General features: G+C 32.0%; 1 protein-coding gene across 1 annotated transcript; it reads right to left on the minus strand.

The window, feature by feature from the left end:
- Positions 1-1772: 1772 nt before the first annotated feature.
- LOC101894634 (mitochondrial potassium channel) lies at positions 1773-7266 on the minus strand. Its single transcript, XM_059124972.1, has 3 exons — positions 6891-7266; positions 6690-6836; positions 1773-2253 (listed from the first exon to the last, which is right to left on the minus strand). Exons 1-3 carry the CDS (start codon positions 7143-7145, stop codon positions 1834-1836), a joined length of 822 nt encoding a protein of 273 aa, XP_058980955.1. The 5' UTR covers positions 7146-7266; the 3' UTR covers positions 1773-1833.
- Positions 7267-17163: the final 9897 nt, after the last annotated feature.

Below are 17163 nucleotides of genomic sequence, written 5' to 3' on the forward strand. Positions count from 1 at the left end.
TTTTAAAGAAAAAAATATTGACCACGCCTACTTTTACGCCCACTATCTTGATTTATCTAAAATCTTTATATTTGCCAGATAATGAAGATATCGGTTTGAAAATTATTACACGAGATGCTGTTGGCTTTCCATCCAACCCTAAGTACTTATTTAGGGGCTGAGGAACGCGCCTACTTTTAAATCTATCTCTCTGTATGTAAAAGAAAGTTGTGTTAGTTACTACTCTTATAACATAAAGACCACCAGTCTGATTTTAATGATTCAGCCTTTAAAAATTTGCCACAAAAAATCAGCGAACCAGTTGAAGATTCTTTTCTTTTTCTATATTGAAGTGTACATTTTTTATTGTTTTGAATTCTGAATGAATAATATTAAAAATGAAATGAGGGCGCAATACGATGTTAAATGCTTTCTACTCGAGGACCTACATCGTGCTTCCTCTGGAAGATGCGAACACATTTAAACAAACAAAAATGACCGAAAAAACTTTATGGGGTTCATTTCAAAAGGTGGACCTGCTTCTTTCATATGACAATAAATTGTCAAATGAGAACACAAAATGCAAAATACATTGGGACTGCAATCAGTCAAATACCGAATATAAAGGACGCAAAATAGAAATTCTTCCTAAACATTCAAGATACCTATAATCGCTTTGGCAGGTCATGATATGGGTCATAACCCCCGATAACGGAACACCTCGATTTCAAGTACATTCTACATTTTAACCATATTTTTCGTACTAATTTTGCTTTATGTTGATAATTTAATCATATGATATAAGGTATTTTCGGGGTCTTGGCAACTTTTTTCACTTGACAACTTTGTTTCTAAGCAGGAAAAAAATCTCTTCTTATAAAATTTTTATTTTTTGGAAAAGGGCGCATCTTGGTCTTGAGGCTACCTGAGGTCAAAAAAAACCCTGGGGTAAAAAATCATCTTACAGATAATTATCCACATAGGCATTTCCCAACCAATGTGTGGTCAAAAAAGAAAATTTGGTATTCTATTGAATTTGTAACCCCCAAGAGAATATTGGTTGGGAACGTAGATTTGGGATGTACGTCTATATGAAATAAACTCCGAAATGTCAATCTGGGACTCATTCAGTCGGAAATTGTGGCAGAAATATGAAAAAATACGAAATTATAAAGTAACTTTATTGGATCTCCACCGCACAATTTAAATGACAAACAATTAATGCCCATCTTATGGTAATATAAGTAAAAGAGTATTTTTTTGCCTATTCTGACAACTTTCTGCCTTCAAGTATGAGGTGGACAAAACTAAAAACCACGCAGTACGGGATTTTAAACGTTGGAAATACAAATTTCAAATTATAGCTCATTTGAATGCTTTTTACAATACCAAAAATTGAGCTGAATTTTCACATGGGGCTATTATAGATGTTCTTTATCATATAGGTATTTAAAACTCAAATTAAAGCCTATAGCTGAAATATAAGATCATTAATTATAATTTTTGCCATAAATATTAATTTATATTTAGTCATGGAGTCATTACTTATAATCAAGTTATTACATATAATCAAAATTGGAGTCATTATAATGGAGTCATTACTTATAATCAAAATTGTGCCGCCTACATAAGTCAGATCTGTGATTTATTATGCTTTAAAGACTAAAAGTACGGCCGGCAACGCGGACCGGGCCAGCTAGTATATATAATATATAAAATATAAACTTGGTTACCTGGGAGGCCTGTCTTGGTCAGTTATTTTTCGGTATTGTTAAATCAAACATTTTAAATAATTTATGTCTACTTAAAGTATCGTTTATTTACAATCATTAGTAAACATTCACCATGAGCCATTCAGGAAGATTTTATAGCCCAAGAGTACATCCATCGCGTATGCCGGTACAAGTAACTTCTCCAGGATTCTTTCTCTGCTTTATTACTGTTTTCTAGAAGAGTTTTTTGTTGATCCCATTCCGTTAGTAATTCAGTGACTTTCTCTTCCAAAGCCTTGACTGTATTAACAACGTTTTCATCTAATGTTCGTTGACTAAAAAACATTTTTTGGTGATACGTGTGCATGAAGATAGAAAATATTAAAGCTATGAATGAACTTGCAACTGTACCAACTATACTGATAATTTTAATGAAGTTTGTGTGCAGTTTTTCTTTTTCATACGATGCATTAATAGCAGCCGAAAACTCGGTAAACAGCAGTTGCTCCTTCTTATCGGCCATTTTATATAAATCAGAATAATGTTTTTCCGACTCGCAAAGCTATAACAAAATTGTGAATATAAAAGGTATAAGATTAGTATCTAATAAGTTATCATAAGATCTTTGCTGGTAGATAATATTGATTACTCCAAGGTTTTAATTTGAAATGAAAGTTTGGCTATTAAATAAAAGTCACTTTTGATGGAATTTATTATTTTTCTATATGCTGAATCATGGAAGAATAATAAAGGTAACAACAAGTGGAAACAAAACAATGATTTTTCAATAAAATATTTAAATTTTACAGATGTACATTATGGCATAATTAAAGAGGTAATCTGATTTGCCAAATCGGTAATGGCAAACTTTTCTATAGCAACTCATCTATAATTTAAAAAATGCGAAGTGTGAATTATTGTAAATTAACATGAATCGGCGGACTGGCGGCCATGCATAGTTAGATTTAATCAAGTCGTCGAAATGGGAACCGATAAATCAATATTCAATATTGAACCACTTTCTCAATACATTTAAATAAAATAGGGAATTTCAAATTCCCATCGAAAAATATGAATTATGTTACTATGAATACCATGGTGCCGTGTGGGTTGATACGTGTGCCTTATTCTGAGAGCGAACGTTGTTAGAAAACTAATGGAAACATTCTATAAGGCATACAGATAGAAACAATGGGTCTGTTCCAGAACTGCAGGAATGTAATGCTAAGTTCACATGGCACGTGTTTCGCTCTCTATTCATTTTTCGACTATTAATTACGAAATATCTAATCACAAAGTTTTCTGAGATTTTGTTCCATTCAAATTACTCTTATGTGGCGTTTCCACTGCACTTGATTCGCTCTCTATTCGTTATTTGACCTTAACTATGAAAAAACAACTAATTCTTCACACAAAATTTCCTGTGCGAACACTCATATTTGTATATTGTTCAAATCAAACCACTCTCAGAACAATAAAAAAATGTGTTCCATCCCTAAAAAATGAGAGCATTTATCGAAAAATTAAATTATGACATTTAAAAATTGAAAATAGAAAAATTTAATGAAATTTTAAAAATGTTTGGGAAGACTGAAAATTATGAATGAAAACTACAATGTTGAATAGCGTATGTACATTCAAAGGAAAGTACATTTTGTTTTCTTTCTCATTCGTGGTACGCATTTTGTCCACCGTTTGAAATTTCCACAGAAAACTGGAAACAATGGAGGCAATATTTTCAAAATGTGTGTATCGGCAGAAAAAATGTTTGACAAGTGTCTCTCCAGCAGAATTCAAAAATAGAAAAATACAAAAATATGTTCAAAATGTCAACATTTACACAAAAAGTTGAAAACGTGAATGAAAATTATAAAATTAATGATATAATAAATCTTTTCGAAAAAAACAATCATTTCTTTTATTCATATTAGTGAGAATTTAATGAATTTTAGTACAAATTCCCATTAAAATCAAAAACAAAATTTTTGAAAAAAAGGAATTATTTTACTATGAATTACGAATCGTGCCGTATGAACGTGTTAATTCGTGTACCTAATTCTGAGAGCGAACAACGTTGTTCGGTTTCCAATGGAAACATGCTATTAGAAATACGATGAAGTGTGTGCCATCCCTAACAAATGAGAGCATTTATCGAAAAAATAAATTATGGAAACATGCTATTAGAAATACGATGAAGTGTGTGCCATCCCTAACAAATGAGAGCATTTATCGAAAAAATAAATTATGACTTTTCAAAATTCAAAATGGAAAAATTTAATGAAATTTTAAAGTTTTACAGGAAGACTGAAAATTATGAATGAAAGTTATAATGTTGAATGACACATGTGCATTCAAACCAAAGTAAATTTTATTTTCTCTCTCATTTGAGGTACGCTCATGTTAAAATTAAGGAGGTAGTCATTTCAAAAAAGACTATCCATCTCTGCATTTTCTGTAATTTACCTAGTCAAATTTCAATGCATAGAAAACAGGTTCCAATTTCTGATTTATGTGTATACAATGGATTTATAAATATAAATTTTGACTATGAGATGTTGTGAAATAAATAATTTGGAAAAAAAAATTGTAAACATATGTTTGCATGACTTTATCTTCTTATTTCTACCATGGGTACGCTTTTTGTCCACGACAGAAAACTGGAAACAAAAGAGGCAATATTTTCAAAATGTTTTATCATCAAAAAATGTTTAGCAAGTGACTCTCCGCCATAAATGAAAATTGTTAAATGAAAGATAAAATATATCTTTGGAGGTAAAACAATAATTTCTTCTACTAATATTAATGCTAATTAGAGTCGCTGAATTTCAAATTGTGTAGGTCTGTCTTTTGGAAATTTTGCAAAGTTTGGCAACATTGACAGTCACATGAGCGTAAAAAAGGTGAATTGTTATTGTTTTTCTTTGTTATTGTTTTTATAAGTGGTGGTCAAATACTTGTTTATTTGCGGCAAGAATACAACATTAAAAACAATTTGCAGCGGAAATTAGATAATATTGCCACTCCACTGAGCAGGGACATGAAGAAAAATAAACTTATTTTTATTTACTACGAGCTTAAGAAAGATTATGCCTAATAATGATTTCGAAGGCGGCAATGATTTGTTTAACAGCTTCCGGGCAAATGTACAGAAAGAGGCATTAATAGAAGAGTAAGCCTGTTCGGATTGAGTAGCTTCTGAAAAGTTTAAGACCGCTAAGGAACATTTAACGTTTCTTTTGGTGCGGAATGCAGAAGAGGATTAGAAATTTCAAACTTTTTGATATCAGCAATAGAGATCTCCCGGTACATGGTTGCCCTAATAAAATGGCTGAAATGATTGCAACTTTCTTTACAGATTGGTCAGAAAATTCAATTTTCTAAAATTTGTTTTAATTCCGTCTAATACAACGTATCTTATCCCACAATGAGCAATTTCCAACTTTAAGTATATATGTTGAATATACATACATACATATATATATATATATATATATATATATATATATATATATATATATATATATATATATATATATATATATATATATATATATATATATATATATATATATATATATATATATATATATATATATATATATATATATATATATATATATATATATATATATATATATATATATATATATGTATATTCAACATATATACTTAAAGTTGGAAATATATATATATATATATATATATATATATATATATATATATATATATATATATATATACTATGCGCATTTCATTAATTTGAAATTTTTCCTCATTTAATTTTCAATTTTCGTGCAAATCATTTTACCATAGTGGGGAAGTATTTATTATATTTGTGCTGCGTTCAATTTTACGTAACGCTGTTATACACGTGTTCAAATTAAGTAGAGCTACCAACTGATACTACTGATAACTGGAAGATTTAATAGTTTACATCATATTTTTGAAAGAAAATACAGACATTCCATTCATCTTTCGCGCTATTTAACTCAATTAAAAAATGAGGAAAAATTCCAAATTAATGAAAACAACTTGTTGCGCATAGTTTTAAACAATTCTGACGGGAAGCGGTCATAGCCTCAGGGCTATATTATTGTACTTTTATGAAGTTGCTCTACCTTATTTTTGTAACGTACTCCCAGCCACTGTTTCGATGCGACAACCTGCATTCTTCTACCAAGGTTGTGTCTTTATCTATTGATTTTAAAAAATAAAAACAGAAAAATCAGGTATTTGTTATATTAAGCCTTAAATTTTAAAGACTCCACTTAAAATTACTTCAGATTGTTATTATGGAAATGCATACTTCCTGAGTTAGGACCTCACAAGTTTTGGTTTATTCAACAGTTTCTTGAACAGTTAGTGTTTGAAATATAATGAGAATATATCTATTTGTTTAGATCTAAAGGGCCCATTATTTGGTCAATGAATTTGATGGAGGGAACAGATATTGCTTGGACTCTAACATTTCGAAAATTGTGTCATAAGTATCTATAACTTTCCTGGAAGTTATTAGCTATAGAACACCTACCTTCTCATTTCTTAACCTGATTTAAATAAATTACTTTGAATGATACATTTTTTATACTATCAAGCTATGTATGAAGTTATCCAATTTAGAAACAATCTAAAATTAAAAAAGTCGAAGGCCGGCTTTCGAAAAAAAAAAGTATCCAATGTACAAACTGTATCGACAGATCGGATCGACTTTATAGAAAGGCATTGTCCACGGTAGCACGAAATCATTAGGCTGTCGAAACATTTCCAACAAAATGCCCATGCATGGTAAAATTGAGAAGGTAAAGTAAACAAAAAGTGTATATATGACAGTTTTTCGCAATAAGATGGTTAATGTAAGTTCGTTTTTTACTAAACCAGAGTTGTTTCGAAATATCTCTCGTGCCAAATGAATGTTAAGTCGCAAATTTCCCTTAAGTAAGGTTTAGAAAATAAGAAAAGTTTGCGTAGATCACTGAACTATTTATATGGATCTCATACCTCAATTTCCTGACGTGCTAACTCTAAATACGCCTCCTTCGTTCTATTAATTTTCATATCTTTATAGATGTGGTTCAGTTCGTTTCTAATATCTTCAAGTTTACGCATTAGCGAACGTTTTTCATCTCCAGCTGCTAGCAACTGACCCTAAAAAAACAAATTTACAAAATCTAGCCTCAATACATGTAGGAGACAACAAACCTTTATACTCATGACACGATTTTGAGCAATTCGTACTTCCTCCATGTATGTAGATTTCTCAACATATGTAACCAATCTCCTCAGTAGTTTTTCGTTCTTATGTTGGTTTTCTATTTCACTATGTGTACTTGCAATGGGATAAGATGATGTTGACCTCCGCATTCCAAATATATTTCCATGTTGTAAAATTTCATGAACTTTGCCACCGGAAAGCTTCTGCCGGGTAAATGCCTCTCCCACAATGGTCCGTATCATTTTGATATATAGGGAAACTTAATTCTACTTTTGTCGATTTCGGTACCAAAAACATAAAAGTAATCGATTTTTTTTTTGGGTTCGCATACTGTGATCAGTACTGCGATTCTCTAACCAACGCTCTGTTCCAGAACTGCAAGAATATAAAAGTTTTTACTACTATAAACGATTTTACTTTTATGATATCGGAAAAATTGCAACAATAGCAGATTCTTGCATGTTCTTGTACAGAGCAAGTATTGACAATTATCGATAATACCAATTTTTAAATTAAATAGTTCTGTCAACTTCTTAACCTTTCATTCATAATTTCGCGTTCAATTACCAATGTCATAAGCATTTGAATTTTAACGATTTTTGTCGGTAAATCAAAAATGAGTTGAAGAATCGCTCGCTCAGTCAGCTATCTGTGACTTTTTGTGCATCTTACAAACTAAGTAGATCTTTAAAGCTGTCATCAGACGATATATGTTTTACATATGCGCTGTTAATTTTATTATCCATGTGTATTACCGTGTGTATGTCAAAATTGTAATTTTACATATGATTCATAATGATTGATTAAATTATATATTTCCGATGAATACGTTCGCTGTGATCGAAAAATTAAATATGAACCTTACTCATGTATTTCACGACTAAATTGTCGTCCATGTACCACACAATATGTGTATTTTGACATATGGAATATTTTACACTACATATGTAAAAAACAAGTAAAAAAGCTGTACGTTCGGCCGGGCCAAACTTTAAATACCCTCCACCATTTGGAAAGAGTTTGCAATTTTCAAAAGAAATAAAATCCGTTAAATCATAGTTGGCAACCCTGTTATGATTAGTGTCAAAAAATTGTGGTGCTCCGTGCTTTTGAAAAAAATTAAGTTATATGTTTTATTAAATTAATTAATCTGGTAAAAAAGTGTATTAAAGTGTTCAATAGTGATTTTGTAACTCAAAGTGATAATTGGTGTAGTGTTTTAAAATTTTGTTTTGTCTTTTAAAGTAATATCAATTTTCAAATTGTGTAGTTGTACATTCTCCTTTTATCCTCTTTTTTTTGTTACATTAGCTAATTAGTTGTTGTAACATATCGTCTTGTTTTGTTTGTCATCTCATAAGAGTTGCCAACATTTAAAAAAGAATTTAAAAAAGAATAAAATAAATAAATAAATAAAAAATTCCAGCTACAGATCTAATCTTGAAAAATATAGCTATAACTTGTGTATTAAAAAAGAAATAATTATAATTAAAATAAATAATAATTAAAATAAAAAATGTCGTGCCCTTTTGAATTATGTAATATTGTTGCAGAGGATGAATTGTGTGTTACCTGTTGGTTTTGTCTTAATCAATGGCATGCAAAATGTGCTAGGATTAATGCAAAAGTTGTAGACACAATTAGAAATAATGTTGGTGTTGTGTGCAATGTAGGAAACTCTCTGCAGATTTTTATAATTTTGTAAAGGATTTGCAGTCGGAATTGACATCGACGAAAAAGATTTTTCCTCACTATCACTCCGATTCGAGAATTTCTCTACATTGTTTGAGAAATACCAAGAATTAGATGAGTTTGTGTCGTCACCGCCAGTTTCTGGCCAGAAACGGGTAAATAATCCTGAAGTTATGAGTATTGATAGTGAGGTTTCTAAGAAAACCTCCCAATCTACTCGTAACATACAGGAATTATTACTTCCTTCACTTATCACTAGTGATCGTCCCGAGACTGCTACTGGCAAAACTCAACCTGTCCAAAGATCATTATCTATGGCTCCCGCCATGAAAATGATATTTGCAACAAGGTTTGCGCCAGAAACAACGGCCGATGACATAATGTATTACATAAAATCAAAAATTGAGGGAGATTACTTTTTGAGATGCTATAAGCTCCGATCTGCATTTTCTGAAAGTAGATCTTCTTTCAAAATCGTTGTGCCTGAAAATATTTTTGTACAGTTGATTTTAAAAGAATTTTGGCCTGCTAGGGCATTTATTAAAGAATTTGTGGAGAGATCCGATAATTTAGCTCATTTGTCTCTTAGACCAGATTCGGTGCCAAAAAACTAAATGACTCATTTTCTATTTGCTATCAGAATGTAAGGGGGCTTAATACAAAATTAACCAGTTTATATACTGATAGCAATTTGTCACAGGCACAGATATTGCTGAATGTTTCGCAGATTTTTTTGCCACAACCTATTGAAATATTTTTGTACAGTTGATTTTAAAAGAATTTTGGCCTGCTAGGGCATTTATTAAAGAATTTGTGGAGAGATCCGATAATTTAGCTCATTTGTCTCTTAGACCAGATTCGGTGCCAAAAAACTAAATGACTCATTTTCTATTTGCTATCAGAATGTAAGGGGGCTTAATACAAAATTAACCAGTTTATATACTGATAGCAATTTGTCACAGGCACAGATATTGCTGAATGTTTCGCAGATTTTTTTGCCACAACCTATTGAAATATTTTTGTACAGTTGATTTTAAAAGAATTTTGGCCTGCTAGGGCATTTATTAAAAAATTTGTGGAGAGATTCGGTGCCAAAAAACTAAATGACTCATTTTCTATTTGCTATCAGAATGTAAGGGGGCTTAATACAAAATTAACCAGTTTATATACTGATAGCAATTTGTCACAGGCACAGATATTGCTGAATGTTTCGCAGATTTTTTTTGCCACAACCTATTCCAGTACATCTTGCCAAATTAAATATTCGTATCCTTATAAGTTATCACAGGCTGATCAAATTTGTATGCCTTTTCTACAACGTCAGGATGTGTACAATAGTCTGCGTAGTTTAAAATCGATTAAATGTCCAGGACCGGATGGCATACCTAATATAATTCTTGAATATTGTTCAGAAACATTAGCACTTCCGTTAACTATATTGTTTAATTATTCACTGAAATTTGGTCACTTTCCTACTTTCTGGAAAAAATCTTATATTATACCTTTACATAAGTCTGGTAGTCTTACTAATGTGTCAAATTAAAGAGGAATTGCAAAATTAAGTGCCATACCAAAATTGTTTGAAAAATTAATTACTGCAGTAATTTCACAGAAAATTCAATCTATATTGAGTCCATATCAGCATGGTTTTCGTAGTGGTCTTTCAACTACAACAAATCTTATACAATTTACGTCAACAGTAATAAAAGGATTTGTTCAGCGTAAACAAACTGATACAATTTATACTGATTTTAGTAACGCTTTTGATAGGGTTAACCATGAACTCCTAATATATAAATTAAATTATATGGGTTTCACCACAAACTTAGTCAAATGGATATCATCTTACTTAAAAGATAGATCACAACTAGTTTTGTTTGAAGGGTATCTATCCAAAACGATTAACGTTCCATCGGGTGTTCCGCAAGGAAGTCACCTTGGACCGGTCCTCTTTCTTTTATTTATCAACGATTTACCTAATTCCATAAATTACTCGAAATTGTTAATGTACGCAGATGATGTTAAATTATTCATTTCCCATAATTGTGATAAACGAGCCAGTTTACTTCAAAACGATTTAGATAGCCTTTTTAAATGGTGCATGTTAAATTGTATGGAGTTAAATTTAAGCAAATGTAAGCATATGTGCTTCGCCACATCTTCTTCTCTGATATATATAGACGGTCATTCATTATCAACTGTAGATTCATTTGTCGATCTAGGCCTCTTGATGGATCCAAAATTAAATTTTAATAGTCATGTAATAACAATGGTAAATAAAGCAAATGGTGTTTTAGGTTTTGTTAAACGGTGGGCCAAAGAATTTTCTGATCCATATATAACAAAACAGTTATTTACGTCTCTTGTTAGACCTATATTGGAATATGGTTCTGTTGTATGGGATCCTCAATATGCAATATATTCAGATAAAATAGAATCCGTGCAAAAACAATTTCTGCTATTTGCCTTACGAGGTTTACATTGGAATAGTGATTTTGTTTTGCCTTCTTATGCTAGCAGGCTAAAATTAATTAGATTGCCTACACTTAAAAGCGGACGTATTATGTTGAACTCCATGTTTGTACTAAAAATATTAAATGGTTATATACCTTCAGATTTCCGAATCTCATCTATTAGAATTAATGTTCCTTTTAGATCTAGTAGATACTACCAATTCAATTCAATGGGCGAACCTCTTAATAAAATGTGTGTTGACTTTAATTCTGTGTATTGTAATGTAGATTTTTGTATGAGTTTAGAAGTTATTAAATCTAGAATAATTTTATTTTTAAACAATTAACATACATGTTTTATTATTTGACAAACTAGCTGATGAATTAGATTCTGTAGCTGGTTTTCAATTTCCTACTGAATTCTCATTATGATGCGGATCATGATGTGTACGCGATCCCTCCGTAAAGGGAGGTTGCCCCCTCGGTCGGCAGGGGTAAGAATGTGAGGCGTGGGAACGTTCGAAAAAAAAAAATATTCTATTGAAATCTTAAAAATACCAAATGTAGCCGTCATATTAGGGTCTAAATGACGACGTGGACCTGCATAGGCAAATTTTGTCATAAACCATTATAATATTCAAATGCGAAACTAAAAAACCAAGTAAAAAAAACATTAAGTTTTTAATACTCTCCACCTTAGGGTAATGGAAACACTACCAATTTTTAGACATATTCGTCGGAAAATGTGGCAAAAATCATAAAAATACCGAATATCGGGAGTTACAGCTATATAGCGCTATACAAAACCGTGGACCTATACATACAATATTTCGCCAACGGAGCTAGAACTTGTGTTAGTTACTACGCTTATAACTTAAGAACCGCTGATCTGATTTTAACGATTTATACAAATTCGGAATTGTCTCTTGACGGAAGAGGATAAAATCGCGTATCTTATGCAAGCCACACACAATACAACTGTTTGTACAACTTGGTGAGGTTATATTCAAAATTGTATCGTTTGTGGCCCGGTTGTACGAAGTTGTGTCTCGGTTGTATAAAAAATCAAAATTTTTTGATATTTGGCATGTTGTACCCTACAACACTATGTGTTGGGGGTATTATAAGTTTGATTGGGCCAAAAATTATTTAACACCTCGAAATATTGATTTCCCACATAGGAAAGTATATATGGATCTTGCCATCTCGCCGAGCTGAGTCGATCTAGCTATGTATGTCCATCCGTCCGTCTGTCCATGTTATTTTGTAATCACTCTACAGGTCGCAATTATGGCCCGATCTTCACGAAATTTAGAATGGAGGTGGGGCTAGGGTCAGAATAGAACCCTATTTCTTTTGGATATGATCGCATGATATTTAGGGGTCGAAATGGACCAAAAACTTCGCACGTAGCTAGAGTTTAGGGCGGGGAAGAAGCCTACCAATTTGGGTGGTCATCGGATAATATTTAGCGGGTAAAATAGACCATATCTTTTGTGTTGAAAAAATTTATAATTTTTCATTAAATCGCGAATATTTTAAATTCCGGCGAAATCACAAAGCCATGACAAGGTTACTCCTGATCTTTACATTGATGTTAACATCCAACAAATCGGATATATAGCAAAATATGTGCGATATTCGTGTCTATCAAAGAATATATGCTTGAAAGATCCCTTATATGTCGAGAACGGCTGAACTGATTTCGACAGTTCTCATTAATTCACAACGACCTCTTGGTAGGAAAGAAAAAACGGCTAAAAAATCGCATAAAAATATCTCTCTAAAGATGAAAATATTGATTTTATAACATTTTCTCATATTTTTTCAATTTTGTCATATTTTTGGCATATTTTCATTTTGAATTAAACATTTGGTAATATTTCTACAGGTAACAAAACTAAGTATTTAGGATTTCAGGATATCATATACAGATCGCATTTATGGCCCGATTCTAACTAAATTTTGCATGGGGATCAGATGAGGGTCAGAATAGAAGCCTACTCTTTTTGGAGATGATCGCTGTATATTTAGGGGTTGAATCGCTATATATTTAGAAACTGCAAAATTGTCAGCAGGTCGTAATTATTGCCCGATCCTCACGCTCATTTGAATGGGGGTTACGGGCATTGCAAAAAGCCAAGCAGTTTTGGATGGCCATCCAAAAATATTCAATGTGCGAAATAGTTTGCCAACTTTTGTAGACAAAATACGAAAATGACCATTCCAGTGACTTTTTGGAGAATTCACAAATACAGAAAAGACGCACTTCTGACTATTTCGTTAACGCTGATTTCGTTGAAGAATATAGTCAAATATCTGTATCTCATATAGATGCGTTTCAGTCAAAAACTAATAATAAATGTTAATCTTTTGCCACTTCTGAGAGATTATAGGTCTTTGGGAAATATTGGTTCCAGATCTAGGAAGACCATTTACGTGCAACATCTTCCAATAAATTGGAAATGAGGAAATTAGTTAAAGGTGCTATTATTCGAAAATTAGAGAACGAAACCTGATGGTTTTCTTTTATTATTTGTCACAATATCTTGTGTAATTCTTTCGAGTATCTCGCCTATATAAACTGTATCGTTTATTATAGAGTTGTAGGGTATTCAACGGTCGGCCCCGCTCGACTGTAGCCTTTGCTTACTTGTTGTGTTTATTTTTGAGGAGGCAACATCATTTTTTGCACATCAAAACAATACGAAATCCAATCAAATGTGTGATTTCAATAAAAATATAAAAAACTTAAATATATACAAAACGGAATTTCAAAGAATTTCAAACTAGAACTTATTATGACCAACAGATTCCAATTTTTAGACAAATCCGTGATAAAAAGTTGACAAAAAACATCAAAACACCGAATATCGGAAGATACCATTATATGGAGGCTATACCAAAGCGTGAACCTATACATACAATGTTTCGGTGCACAAACTAGGATTCATTATGACCAACAAATATCAAATTTTAGACAAATCCGTGAAAAAAATGTGGTAAAAATCATCAAAATACCGAATATCGGGAGGTACAGTTATATGGGGGGCTATACCAATACGTGGACCTATACATGCAAAGTTTCGCCGCACGAACTAGGACCCATTATGACCTACAAATACCAATTTTCAGACAAATCCGTGAAAAAGTGTGACAAAAATCATCAAAATACCGAATATCGGGAGGTACCGTTATATGAACCGATATATCTCATTTTCAATACCAACCATCCTAGACATAATACAAATTATTCTGCTAAATTTTGACGCTCTACGTCAAATAATGTGGGCTGTATCGTGATTTCAACAGACAGACAGGCGGACAGACAGACGGACATCGTTAAATCGTCTTAGAATTATATGCTGATTATGAATATCTATACATTATGGGGTCTACGACGAATATTTAGGGATGTTACAAACGGAATGACAAAGTTAATATACCCTCCTTTCCGCGATTGTTAAATGTTAGACCCATGGTAGAAATACCAGGTAGCAACATAGGCGAAAAAATACCATGCAAGTCCTATATAAAAGAAAGGTACGTTTTCGCCCTATGAAAACAAAAACAAAATTGTGACTTTCTTGTCAAAAAATTTCGAAATCATTTCAATTATTAAAGGAATCTGAAGACAAATCTATATTTATCTATCTATATAAAAGAAAGTTGTGTTAGTTACTACGCTTATAACTTAAGAACCGCTGATCTGATTTTAACGATTTATACAAATTCGGAATTGTCTCTTGACGGAAGAGGATACAATCTAAAAAAAATCGCGTAAAAATGTTATGCAAGCCACACACAATACAACTAGTTGTACAACTTGGAGAGGTTGTATTCAAGATTGTATCGTTTGTGGCCCTCTTGTACGAAGTTGTGTCTCGTACCAACCAATTGTAACGTTAGTGGCCATGTCGCATACAATTTCATTTTTGTGTTTATTTTTGAGGAGGCAACATCATTTTTTTGCACATCAAAACAATACGAAATCCAATCAAATGTGTGATTTCAATAAAAATATAAAAAACTTAAATATATATAAAACGGAATTTCAAACTAGAACTTATTATGACCAACAGATTCCAATTTTTAGACAAATCCGTGATAAAAAGTTGACAAAAAACATCAAAACACCGAATATCGGAAGATACCATTATATGGGGGCTATACCAAAGCGTGAACCTATACATACAATGTTTCGGCGCACAAACTAGGATTCATTATGACCAACAAATATCAAATTTTAGACAAATCCGTGAAAAAATGTGGTAAAAATCATCAAAATACCGAATATCGGGAGGTACAGTTATATGGGGGCTATACCAATACGTGGACCTATACATGCAAAGTTTCGCGACCGAAGCTAGAACCCATTATGACCAACAAATACCAAATTTTAGACAAACCCATGAAAAAATGCGGCAAAAATCATCAAAATACCGCATATCGGGAGGTACCGTTATATGGGGGCTATACCAAAGCGTGGACCTATACATACAATGTTTCGCCGCACGAACTAGGACCCATTATGACCTACAAATACCAATTTTCAGACAAATCCGTGAAAAAGTGTGACAAAAATCATCAAAATACCGAATATCGGGAGGTACCGTTATATGGACCGATATATCTCATTTTCAATACCAACCATCCTAGACATAATACAAATTATTCTGCTAAATTTTGACGCTCTACGTCAAATAATGTGGGCTGTATCGTGATTTCAACAGACAGACAGACTGATTATGAATATCTGTACATTATGGGGTCTACGACGAATATTTAGGGATGTTACAAACGGAATGACAAGTTAATATACCCTCCTTTCCGCGATTATTAAATGTTAGACCCATGGTAGAAATACCAGGTAGCAACATAGGCGAAAAAATACCATGCAAGTCCTATATAAGGTACAATAGTAACGTTTTCGCCCTATGAAAACAAAAACAAAATTGTGACTTTCTTGTCAAAAAATTTCTAAATCATTTCAATTATTAAAGGAATCTGAAGACAAATCTATATCTATCTATATATATAAAAGAAAGTTGTGTTAGTTACTACGCTTATAACTTAAGAACCGCTGATCTGATTTTAACGATTTATACAAATTCGGAATTGTCTCTTGACGGAAGAGGATAAAATCTAAAAAAAATCGCGTAAAAATGTTATGCAAGCCACACACAATAAAACTAGTTGTACAACTTGGAGAGGTTGTATTCAAGATTGTATCGTTTGTGGCCCTCTTGTACGAAGTTGTGTCTCGTACCAACCAATTGTAACGTTAGTGGCCATGTCGCATACAATTTCATTTTTGTGTTTATTTTTGAGGAGGCAACATCATTTTTGCGCACATCAAAACAATACGAAATCCAATCAAATGTGTGATTTCAATAAAAATATAAAAAACTTAAAATATATATAAAACGAAATTTCAAAAAATAAAAGTAAATAAAGACTATTAAGTAAATTATAGAGCACGAAATTATTTCCGGTGTCATCTTAACTCAAATGAACTTTTCGAAAAGTGAAGTTGTACAAAGAGGTTGTATAAAAAGTTGTATCGTTTGTGGCCGAAGCATACAACTTGACAACCCTCTAGGTTGTACCAACGGTTGTATCGTGTGTGTCTTGCATTAAATTTGAAAATTGACTTTTGAAATGTACAAAGTAACGTTTTATTTTGTGTAATTTTTTCATTTTGACTTACCATTTTCGAATCTACATTTGTAGTGTTTTTTTTTCTTTTTGAATTTTAATATGATGTGTAGTATTTTTCGGTTGGATGTATCGACAACGGACTAAACTGTTATTTATAGATTTTATGTCTTTATTGGGTAAGTGGAACTATACGCATTATTCAGAAGATGATAAGATATGAAAAAATATATTTTATCGTGTTCAAACGGTTTTTTGAATTTGACTAACATTTTTGACGATTTTTCGAAAATGAAAATTGCGGGCGGGTTACATGGAATTGTGGTACCGAATTTTGTAGTGGCGAACTGAGTAGATGATGTCGAAATAATTTAGCGCAGTCACACCTCAGTTAAAGAATAATTACTATTTTAAAATCGCTAAGAAATGACTTATATAGAGAATATTTCATTGCAAA

Source organism: Musca domestica, unplaced genomic scaffold (assembly GCF_030504385.1).
Source record: "Musca domestica strain aabys unplaced genomic scaffold, Musca_domestica.polishedcontigs.V.1.1 31, whole genome shotgun sequence".
Taxonomy (NCBI): Eukaryota; Metazoa; Arthropoda; class Insecta; order Diptera; family Muscidae; genus Musca; species Musca domestica.

Bases quoted from the DNA above. Each gene is read 5' to 3' on its own strand.
- LOC101894634 (XM_059124972.1), bottom strand. From the start codon at position 7,145: ATGATACGGACCATTGTGGGAGAGGCATTTACCCGGCAGAAGCTTTCC. The intron at 6,837-6,890 runs GTTTGTTGTCTC...TTGTTTTTTTAG, and splicing joins ATCGTGTCATGAGTATAAAG to GGTCAGTTGCTAGCAGCTGG. The intron at 2,254-6,689 runs GTATGAGATCCA...ATTTTGTTATAG, and splicing joins TAGCACGTCAGGAAATTGAG to CTTTGCGAGTCGGAAAAACA.